Here is an 11772-nt window from a genome sequence, read left to right on the forward strand (position 1 = left end):
TCATAAGGTGCTGAGTATAAGAACACAGGATTGTCCAATCACAGCAGGGGTCTGTGGTACAGCCCACGTGGTCCGAGTGGAGAGCACCGACTTCGAGAGTGAGAGAGTGGATGGCTGTTCTGGGGAGCGGACTGAATGATGTTGTAGTTAACGCATCGACACCTTATGCAGAAAGTTTCGGGTTCGAGTCTCACCAGTCCAGCCAGTCTCTTTTTCACTCTTTGTGTTAAAATGCAATAGTTGTAACACTTGTACAGCGGTGAGACTGATAACTGTTTTTGATACTTAGACGTTCTCCATTTTCGTAAGGATAAAAAACATTCATCATTCTCACCGCTCCCGCTAGAGTTCTGTGTACCGTTCGGTGTTGCCATCTCTGTGACGCATTGACAACAAGTGGTCCCGTATTTTAAAACCAACAGTACGTGTTTATGTGTTATCAGTCCTGAGAAAAATAATTGGAGGTATTGTAACTTGAATGCAGCTCGTAAGTGGATCCATGCATTTTTTGGGAATGCATTTTTATTTATATTTTTCACACATGTGGTGAGAGTTCATTTCTACTAAAACATTATTGACTTCTTAAATATTTTTTTTTTCCAGGGCTTGAAATGTTTGCAGAAACTGTGCAGAGCCTGTTGCAAAGTGAAGTGCTATTCGGAGAACAGAGATTGCGAAGGCCACAGAATTTTAATAAAAACAAATCGTGAGAAGGCAAAGGAGCGTGCACGGCTAACGAAACTTCAATCTGAAACGGCTGTTGACAGTGGTATCTCAAACATAAAAATAGACAGCGATATATCTGCAACCGAACTAGAAAAAGAAAGTAGTGATGTTTCTAGGAGTGAAAGTGAGACAGTTGTAGTCGTAGATAACCAGGTCCTAGAATCGAGAGCTGAAGAAGAAATTACAGAGAAACAGAAGATAATATCGGTCACATAACAGTAAATATAGAATAGGACGTAAAATTAATTCCCATGGTACAAATCAACAGATGGTCCAAAGCATGCCGTCTTCATTTGAATGCTTATTAAGATTAGTTGTAAATAGTTGATAGAAATTTTGAAAAGAAATAGATTAGAAACGGTAAACCTGTTGAAATTGGATAATGCAATCTCCAAGTTGGATAACAGAATTAGTGGAGGACACAAAAAACTTTTATATATATATATATATAGAAAAATCGAAACCGGTTTTCGAAAACTGAAAAACGTTTTCTCAAAACCTGTTTGGTTTTCTTAAAACCAAACCGGTTTTAAAAAAAAGCAAAACAAGTTTGGAGAAAAGTGGTTTTTTCGGTTTCTAATTTTTATAAAACCGGTTTTGTCCATCCCTAAACAGAACATTGTATCATATTGGAACAGGGGAGTCAAAAGTGGCCTAATATATTTTTTTAAAGACACACGTCTAAACTCTGTAGTTAGTTCTCTGAGCTTAGAAGTGAGTCTTGGATAGATGTGTATTCCGTGCGTTTCAAAACAAATTTTGGCCTAATATTTTATGTACATATAATGTGTGAATGATTTTTTTTTTTTAAAAAAAAAAGAGAATTATGTATTTTTGTGTACCTGTAATGTATAATTCTTTCCCAAGCACATTTGTCTTTTCCTCTTGAGCAGAAGACTCCCACGATTGTGAAACATTTTCTTTGCTATACCATTTACCATTCCATTTCTTTTAAGTATACGTCCAATTTGATTTTATACCTTATGAAACCTTATTTTGTTTATAAGTGTTTTTAAGTAAAAATTTTGTGAGTATAGCGCCTGAGTACATACGAAATATAGTTCAAAGTAGATTAGCTTCCTAAGACTTTTTTATATCTGACAAATAGTAGTATGTAATGAGTAACATGTGACATTATATATTATTTATCAACTGTTGAAGTTTAAGGTCGCTTTTCACCGAGAATCGAAGCGCACGTGCTAGCCACTAGTAGGTCTTATTTCTCAGCTGTATACAACATGAGCAGCGTTCTTACAATTCTAAATAAGAGTGAAGTCTAGGACAAAGCATTTTCCAAATCTTAAGTTCATCTTCGCATTGAGTTTGGAAAACGAGAAAAATCATGCAATAAACAACATAGAACAACTTACAGTTACACAGCAAAAAATGAGGCGTTAAAATAACACAAAATGACTACCACTTTAGCGTGTTATTTGTGTGTTAGTTTAACACCGAGGACATCGCCATCCGAGCATATTAGAAATAACTAGTGACTGGCATTGAGGATTTGCATTGGATTTTATTGTTTGCTATGATCAAAGCTTCACACAGTATATTTGGCATTTACGCCAAATAACGAATAACGTACCATGTTTTCTGTAATCTGTCACGAAAATAGTTTTGTAAACCTTTGAATTGTCTGACAACAGGGGTTCCATGAATAGCATTGCTACCATCTACTGTTCGTATCTGTTATTATATGGTAGAACATAAGAACAACAGATGACAGAACTGCTACTCGTGTAACTGTTGAAACGCTCGGAAGACGATGTCCTCGGTGTTAAACTATCACACAAATAACACGCTAAAGTGGTAGTCATTTTGTGTTATTTTAGCACCTCATTTTTTGCTGTGTACCGGTAATGTGTAAGTTTTGATTTTCATTACAAATATGTGTTGTGTCCCATAATGTGTTGTGTAAGAAAAATTAGACTTCGAAATTTACTTCACAGATGAATCTTATCATATGTAATTAATTCTATAATGTAGTCTAATCCGCAACCTGAGATTTCTACAAAACCCTATTTCAGATTTTTACCTTTGACCAATAATAGTTCTTTGTGAACACCGAAACCATTCATCAAAGAAAAGCTTCTATTCAACTTTATTCCTGTTCAAATAAAGAGTATTCTAGAAGTTCTGGTGTTCTCCATAATGAAGTTCCGTATTTTCTTTGAGCAGGATGTTGCTTAAAAATAATAAAGCTATTAATCCACAACGATTCTGTTTATGCTTTCTAAATGAAACATTTAAGTCCAAGAGTAAACAACTTAATGAGGAAGTTAAAAGTCGCAAACGCAGTAGTGTTGAAAAGTGAATTCTTTTTTCATAAATATACTTGTATGTAATTTCTAGATGCTGTAGAATAATAAGTCAAACAGTGCAGTGCCATGGAAAATCAGCGCCCCCGTACATATAAGTGAGTGAGGTCGACAGACCAGCCGCGAAACTGTAGTAAAAGTGATTAAATTGCGGGCATCAAAATCTTCCTCAAGAATAGCGATGAAGTAAGTTCCCCCTCCCCAGTGATTCGGGTATAAATAGCCGGGTGGTGCGCTTTTAGGAAGTGTCTAGGGACACAAAAAGTATAAATCTGACCCTGTTCAAATTAAATATTAGATTGAAAAATACTGCTGTTGACCTAAAATATTCCAAGTAATTTTATCCTCCCGAATTTTGCGCCCACTTACTTCGGCGCCCGGGGCCGTCTCCCGCTCGCTCTTTCCCCCGCATAGCACAGCAAGTGAAATCAAATCACTTCTTATATTAAGTTGTAATAAAGTTCAATGCGATTTGTGTATGTATTTGTAAGTCATTAGGGAACGAATGCTAATCACAGGGAGATTTGCCTTTGAAGCTTACTGTAGATTAACGTAATCGAGGATACCTACATGATTGTTATTGGGTTTGGTGTACTTTTATGTAAATTGTTTATTTTTTATATTAGTAATTTTATAATGAAATACAATTCTCTGTTATTTAAATAAAATCATATTCTTTGCAACTTAAAGAAAACTGCTCTTGAAGTATTTTTATCTATTTTAAACATGTAAGAAATTGTATTCGGATGGAATACAGTTTTGTAGATAACATGATTACTTCCATGATGTTTTGTGCTTGTATGATTAAATGTTTCGTTTAAAAAACAACATTGTAATATCTGAAGTCCTGTGTAACACAACTGGATTTTTTTTAAATACGAAGGGGTATCGTAAAGTTTTAATTATCATAGTAAAAAAAAATCAGGATACAGGGAATGTTATGATTTGTAGTTATTAACCCCTGTCTATGCAGTCACCACCCAGATTTAGACATTTCTCCCAGAATTCTTTCACTTGACGAATACCGTCATTTTAGAAGTCTTCACATTGTGCTTTAAATCACTATTTCACCTCAAAAACGACGTCGTCTGTGTTTTCAAAATGGCGACTACGCAACGGATTGTTCATTTGTGGGAAACAAGAAAAAGTAACTGTGTGCGAATTCGGAAGATTAAGTCGGATGCTGCAATAGCTGGAAGCCACACGTCCTTACTTTGTCGACAATACGCAGATGCCTTAAACATGTACGGTTCGTCATGGATAATTTTCCACACACGACCATAACTGAGACCGGTCTGGTTTATAATTGTTTGGATAGGTACGCGTTTGTCTTAGACGATAAAACACTCTACTTTCTTCACAGTGGCCACATCGTCCGTCAGGGATGGTGTTCCAGGTTTTGGGTCGTCTGTGAGGGACATACGACCAGTTTGGAATTTCCTTTTCCACTTTACAATAGTGTCATAAGATGGACAATCATCACGATACACAGCCTTCGTCTCGTCGTGAATTTATTACCCTTGAAATGCAGGAAATTTTATCACACTGCGAGCCTCATAATCTTATCCATCGTGCACTTTGGTCACTTTTGGCACACCCTGTAAAAAAAAGACAACAATACTTAGGAGCTAATTTCTTTAACATCATGCACATAAGAACCACACGTAACACTGACAAAACTTCATCATCATATCTTAATAACTTCCTGGTGATAATTAAAACTTTACAGTACCCCCTCGTAATAATAATGTAAAATGGAGACCAACTCTTTTGCAACTTTCAACCAAAAAAAAAAAGTACCGAAAACTGCCCACAGATGTAGCTGTTATCTATTCTTACACTTTTGTGACATTCATAGTTTTTTTTTTCTTCTGTGATCTTAAATTGTATGACCTTGTTAAAAAAGTGGCTACCCGACCTTGTTTAAAGGCCATATTCTCTCATCTTAAAATGCTAAAATAAGGATCTCAAATGGCCAAAGTAGATTCATATTTTTTAATGCCTAGAAAACAGGGCTGTTCAAAAAGAAAAGTGGATAGCTATTAAAAAAAAAAAAAAAAAAAAAAAAAAAAAAAACTATACATTTCAACATTACCGTTTGTTATTGAATTGCTATAATTCAAGTATAGACCTAATTTCGCGGTGTACAAATCATTAAAAGTATACAGTAGAATTCCGAAAACTCGGTACTTGATAACCTGGCAGTCCGGATAACTTAGTTACACCCTGGCAGGGCCAAAAAACCGCGCGAAGACCCGCTCAAGGTCATTGCCGGGTATTTTCTGAGGTCTATCTTATCAGGTAAATTACCGTACAGTGCGTATTCAGTAATTTCATTTTCATGTATAGGAAATGATCTATGCCATCATAACGTATGGACGGATTTAATTCGCTTATAATTTACATAAAAATGCTCATATTGAAATCAAATAAAGTGCGAACGGTAGCGGAAGGATTAAATTTTTACCTGTAATGTGCACCAGCTCAGTTCATTCACCGCCACACCTCCAACTGGGCGCCATTTACGTCCACACATTCGCGTAGGCGGCGCTGCTCACCCTTACTCTGCTCACTGTTGCAGGCGATGTTGGCGGCCTCCCACTTCGAGGACGGTCCAGGATGCTTCCTGTCTCCAAGAACTTAGCATGCCACTTTCGGATTGCACTCTCAGTCGGTGCCGGCTTTTTGAACTCTTTGGTGAACTTTCGACACACCAGAATTGGCCTTGCCCTCCCTCTCCCTCTCTCAACGTGTTCAGAGTTGCCGCTTATCTAACAGTGTTGCCAACTAAAAATTTAATCCTTCCGCTACCGTTTGCACTTTATTTGATTTTATTATGAGCATTTTTATGAAAATTATAAGCAAATTAAATCCGTCCAGACTTTATGAAAACCCTGTACATACTTTTCCTGTGTTTAAGAGTATTTGGGCAGTTTATTTTCTGTTGCATTCTCAAGCAACCATACATACAAGTACAGTACCGTATTTTCTGAGAAAACATTCGTACTCTTTTTTTTTTTTTTTTTAACCCTATTCCCTATAACTCGGCATTTTCACAACTTCTGCCACCCTTCGGTTCACATTAGGCCGAGTTGTCGGAACTCTACTGTAATTATTTTCTTAACTTACCATAGATTTAAAAAAAAAAAAAAAAAAAAAACAGCATGTTGTACACAACTCTACAATAGCATTCAGCTACGGTAAACTTTGGGCCATTATTTTTTTAATGTGTTTGTGCAAGATACGTAAAGAAACAAAGTTGTTAGTTTTGAGATAGTAAAAGATTGTATTCTTTATTGCTTTTGAAGTGCCCTTTTTTTCTAGATTATATTTTGTATAGTTTCTTCTTAATCCTATAGAGAAATAAATTTTATGTACGATGTGGATTATTATGAAATACTATATTGTGTTTTGTATTAATGTTACTCTATTTTCCTATTATTTGTTGGCATATTAGGATATCATTAACGATTCTTGTTTCGTTAAGATTCATGAATGTTATCCTATACTGTTTATAAAGTGTGACGACGTTCTCTGGAGACACATTGTGTGATGTGCGTGTTTCTATTTAGTGTTGACACTAAACGTATGACCAATGTACAGGATTTTCCTTTTTTGTTTATTTATTATTAGATAACAAAAAATTAAGTTTTGCGAGGCATATTCGAACAGCTTCCTGTCATAGAAAAGTCCTCAGGAAAAAAAAAAAAAAACTTTAGTTGACTAACTGATGAAATTTAACATCTTTTTTTCAGCATTAAGGCTGTGTAAAACGGAAGTAAAACAATGCTAATACCCCCCTCCCCTCAGAGTAGTTCTCTTCACTAGCTTGTGATGTTCACTCCATAGGATAGTAATCCAGGTAGAGCGAACATTACATTAGATAGTCATTAATCGAACCTTTCACCCGAGCGTTAACGATGAAACAAGTTATCACACAGCAGTAGCGTCTTTCACCCGTAACCATACATAGGCGAAAATTCAAATAACAACCTTAAACTTACGAATAGGACAAAATTTCAGCATCGTTTGATCCAGTAGCGTAGCCAGGATGTGTGTTTGGGAGGGGGGGGGGGACAAGTGCTGTTATAGTTACATATAGAAAAATTACAAACAAAAAAAATATATATAAACATAAAAATGTATAAAAAATTACAAACATCAAAGTACATTGTCGGACCTCTTTGGGGGAAGGGGGGGCTCTGGGTCCCCCTTCCCTACGCCACTGGTTTGATCGAAAAACAACTGATCACAATAATTGCTAACATTAATACGTATTTCGTACCATATACAACCATGAGGCGAGAGTATCGGGGTCAGAATAACGTCAATGATACACATGAATAAAGCTTATATTTGATGTTAGTACTATACTTACATTGCTTCACAAGAACGGATAATACTTTGACTATAAATAAATGTGGATGTTTACTATTTACTAAAATATAAGTGGATATTTGCAATTCTACATATTATACTGATTAATCGTCGCAGGGAGTGTGTAGTCCTCCTTCCAGCTGAATGAGTTGGCGCCCAATGATGGCTACGTCACGCAGTTTTCTCCTTATTCTCACTGTTCACGTGAGTCCCACTTACCATAGTGACGTAAGCACAAGTACGACTGTAATTGGCTGCAGTTGATTGCCAAGACCACTAGCTGCTTCGTCTGCTCGTTGCTGCTACTCCGTTGCGAGAACGTACAATGATTAAATACACTATTTGTTTAAAAATAGCAGCCTTTCAAAATAAAAAGGGATTAAATTGTCTGAGCCGGGTACACCAAAAATAATGCACAAATAAGTTTATTACAAGCTGCACACTTCGTCAACTTCCATAATATAGTATTCTCGAGACTGTTATATTTTTCCTTAGCCTTATAATGCATCATTTTATTTTATTTTATTTCATCTTTTTAAAAAAAAGTTTCCATCAGTTCAGATAGTTACTGGTGTTTAATTTGGCGTCTATCCACATTCGTATTGAAAATCTTCACATCCATCATCATCATAGGTATTCTGCCATTATTGGTAGGTGTCTCTTGCCACAACTGAGAAACTTCCATGCTCCACGGGCTTTCTGCGTTGAAACATAGGGAATCATGACGTCATTACTTTTAAAAATATTTTTTTTTTTTTTTTGTTATGCCTATTTTTATTATTTTTTGACGAGCTTACTTATGCACCTAAAAGACCAAAATTTTGCATACACATTCAGTGCACTCCTTAATATTTTTCATATTTTTTAAAGATCTTGCGTTAATATACGGGGGTCTAAACAAAAGGACATTTTTTTAAACACAAAATCCCTTTATCGCCTATTTTCCCGCCTCAGATACATGATTGAGACATGTGAATGGTACCGTTTGGAAGGCTGTTTTATTCTGAAGAGAATGAGGTACAAAACATGACCCTAGGATAAATAGGAATGTCTCAGGAATTTTTTTTGTATATTACATCCGGATCCTTTGAGGTAATCTCACGGCATGGCGTGGTAAGGTGCATGGTGGGCTTATTGGTAAATATTCCTCCTCCCCCTTACTATTCAAGATAGAAGCTTGAAATTTTGTGTATACATTTAGTACGCCTCTTAGTATTTTTCAATTGATTTTGAGGTTGTGTGTTAACACAAAGGGCGGGCTCCAGAGGGACTCAATTTTTTTTTCAGAATAAAATCCCGATTTCTCTCAAAATTTCCCGCCTTAGGGACATGATATGGAAATGTGAATGGTACCGTTTGAAAGTATGTTCTATTCTGAAGAGAATGAGGTATGAACCATGATCCTAGGGTAGATAGGGATGATGCTGTAGCTCCTTGACTGAAAGTCTATAATTTACCTTTAAAAAAAAAAAAAATTAAAAGGGTTAAAACACGTCTATTTTTATATTGCCTTGCTGCTGAAAAACGATGTTAAACTTTTCGCTGAACCAGCAAATTACTTAAAAGGATTTTATGACTAGTACACCATGAATAACAGTTATCTGACTCCACCAGTCTATAATTGGTGTTACATTTAAGTTACATTATGGAAAAAGTTCTATTAAGCGGAAGCCTATTCAAAACAGAAATAAGATATAAGTATAGTATCATACGATTTCGTTAGGCATAAGTCTCTTTGCAATTAACAGTTAATTACCACGTATCATTATAGTTTCTGTAGTATTTACGTTCCTTTTAAAAATTATTGAAATTCAGAGTGAAATGTACATCTGGAGCGGGAATCACACCTGGGTCTTCGGCTTAATAAAGAATTTACCAATTAAATCATTATATTGAATACATTAACACGGCGAACCGGAGACTCAGATTTGATCCCCAGGCGCCAGTCGATTAGGTTTTAAATCTGAACTTCATTTTGTTTTTACCTGTAAACAATTCGGTGTTATATTAGTTGTTACTGTTTTTACTTATATACACTAGACGAATGTTTTACGCATTAAAATGAACTTTCTTTTGCCATGTTAATTTGTGCATATATGTATCAGACTAGTGTTTATACCCACAAAATACATGATTAGTTTAACATGTTTTAATAACATGTACTATTTCAATCTTTTTTTCAGTTCGAATATTATATAAAGATTGTATTTTCAGTAAAGGGTAAATGCGTGTGGTCAGCCATCCTCCATTAGTTGGCCATGCTATCGTAGGTTTTTAGGAAACAAATAACTTGGATAAATAGACTTTCTATAACCAGCCTCAGTACTTATTCTCTTGACATTTCGTCGGGTTGAAGAAGAAAGAATTTTCGCACATAAGACTTGCCACATGTAAATGAAATGAAATGCAACCATTAAGTTTTACGTCGCACGGTTATCCCGGTTAGGCTAAAGGAGACGGTGATGATGAGAGATGAGTGAAATGGTGGAATGAAGAAAGTGGGAGGAAACGGGAGAACCCCGAGAAAACCCACGAGCACGGTGACTTGCCACAAGTGTGTACAATTAATGGATGATATAAAAACAGAGATCATACGTGAAGACCAAGAGGTGAACATGGAAGCTTAGCTGCGGCAAATGACCTGCCAATAAGGGCAGAATACCTATGATGATGATGATGATATGTGTGTGCAAAGTTATATACGAGGGGCAGTCAAAACGTTCCCGAAATGATGTAGTTTTGACATTTGTGATGCAATCGCAGTGAATCTTATACAGTGCAGTCCTTACGTTGGCTAATTATGAACTTGACAAATGTGAACAGGTCATAACAGGCAGTGTACGAGTAGTGTAGCTGAAAGGAAGTGTGTGTAGTAATCAGTCGGCGAAATTTCACAGATCGAGCAACGCGTAATTATTAAGTTCATGTGCAAATTGGGGAAAATCTGATTTCAGAGAGTTTGATAGCCTTAAAAACAGTTTAACGCCATCGGATATTTGGCTCTTTCCAAAGCTAAAAATGGACCTTTTTCATTTCGCCAACGTAGAAGAGATCAAACCTAACGCGAAGGCTGAACTTCGGAAGACACCAAAAGAAGTCTTTCGTCGATATGTTTCCACAATTGCAGGAGCGGTAGAACAACTGTATGTGTGTGTTTCGAGGATGTCAATTTTGAAAGCGATTAAATGTGTACTTAATATTGTGGTAATAACAAGCTACAACTGAATGCCTCTCATATTAATTGAGAGAGACAATTCATTTATAAGAAGGTTAAACCACTTTTATTACTTTTAGATGTAATAACTTTTTTTTCACTGTATAAATATAATATATAGATTGTTTTTCAATATACAGAACACAATATTGTGGAGCAACAAGGCAGGCTGACTAATGAATTTTTACGTGTAATAACGAAAAATTCTTCCAGACTGGGTAATTCAATCTCGCAGCTGGAAGATATTACATATGTACCCTCCAGTCTTCATTTTTTTCAATTACGCACTATTAAGATATTGTACATGTAAAAATTTTTACAAAAACAATTCATCCTTAAATGGCTGACTGCTAACGCCGTTTACCCTACAGCATTTTCTTTTCATATTAAAAAAGGAAAAAAAAAGTATAGTTGCATATGCCTAGTACAACAAATACATATTGCGTGTGTGTGAAATTGTGTTCCAACGCTTGTAAATAAATAAATAAATGACTACAATTATTATTCTGTATTTGACACGGATCTGTGTCAGTGAGTACATATATAATAATGTTTTCATGTGACGTCCTAATTAATGTTTCATGTGATATTTTCAAAACAAAATTATATTTTTTCCTTTCGTCTTTTCAATAAAATAAAGATTTGATCTTATTTTTCTTCTTTAGTTAACACACGTATTCTTTTCAGACATGCTGCTTTTTACCAAGAATAGTTGTATGGGAATTATGAAGTGCAGCTGAATTCAAAAATGTGAAGTTTTTGATTTCTTGTTAATATCTTTTGAACGGACAACTGGGAAAAAACATGCAAAATGAAGATAAATAAGAAGAAAACCAAAGTCACAAAGTGCACAAGAGCAGGTCAGGAAGGGGCAAACGTATGGCTAGATGGAGAGAAAATCGAACACATAAAGACGTTCTCCTATTTATGAAGTCTAATATCTTAAGACGGGAGAAGTAACAAAGACGTAAGTTCCAGAATAGCGCAGACTAAACAAGCATTCGATAGGAAAAGAGGACTACTAACATCAAGAAATGTGACGCTGGACATTCGTAAACCATTTATATTAAAGACCCTGGTATAGAGCGTGGCGCTTTACGGATCAGAGACGTGAACATTAAGAAAAGCTGAAAT

General features: G+C 35.7%; 1 protein-coding gene across 2 annotated transcripts in view; it reads left to right on the plus strand.

The window, feature by feature from the left end:
* Positions 1-5123, plus strand: part of Dus1 (Dihydrouridine synthase 1) — a 314851-nt gene extending 309728 nt beyond the window's left edge. For both annotated transcript variants that reach the window (XM_081750530.1, XM_081750531.1), the window contains one exon: positions 604-5123. In XM_081750530.1, the coding sequence (XP_081606656.1) occupies positions 604-942 (339 nt within the window). In that variant the 3' untranslated portion in view covers positions 943-5123. The remainder of the gene's footprint in view (positions 1-603) is intronic.
* Positions 5124-11772: the final 6649 nt, after the last annotated feature.

Source organism: Thermobia domestica, chromosome 3 (assembly GCF_964235325.1).
Source record: "Thermobia domestica chromosome 3, izTheDome1.hap1.1, whole genome shotgun sequence".
NCBI classification, from domain to species: domain Eukaryota; kingdom Metazoa; phylum Arthropoda; class Insecta; order Zygentoma; family Lepismatidae; genus Thermobia; species Thermobia domestica.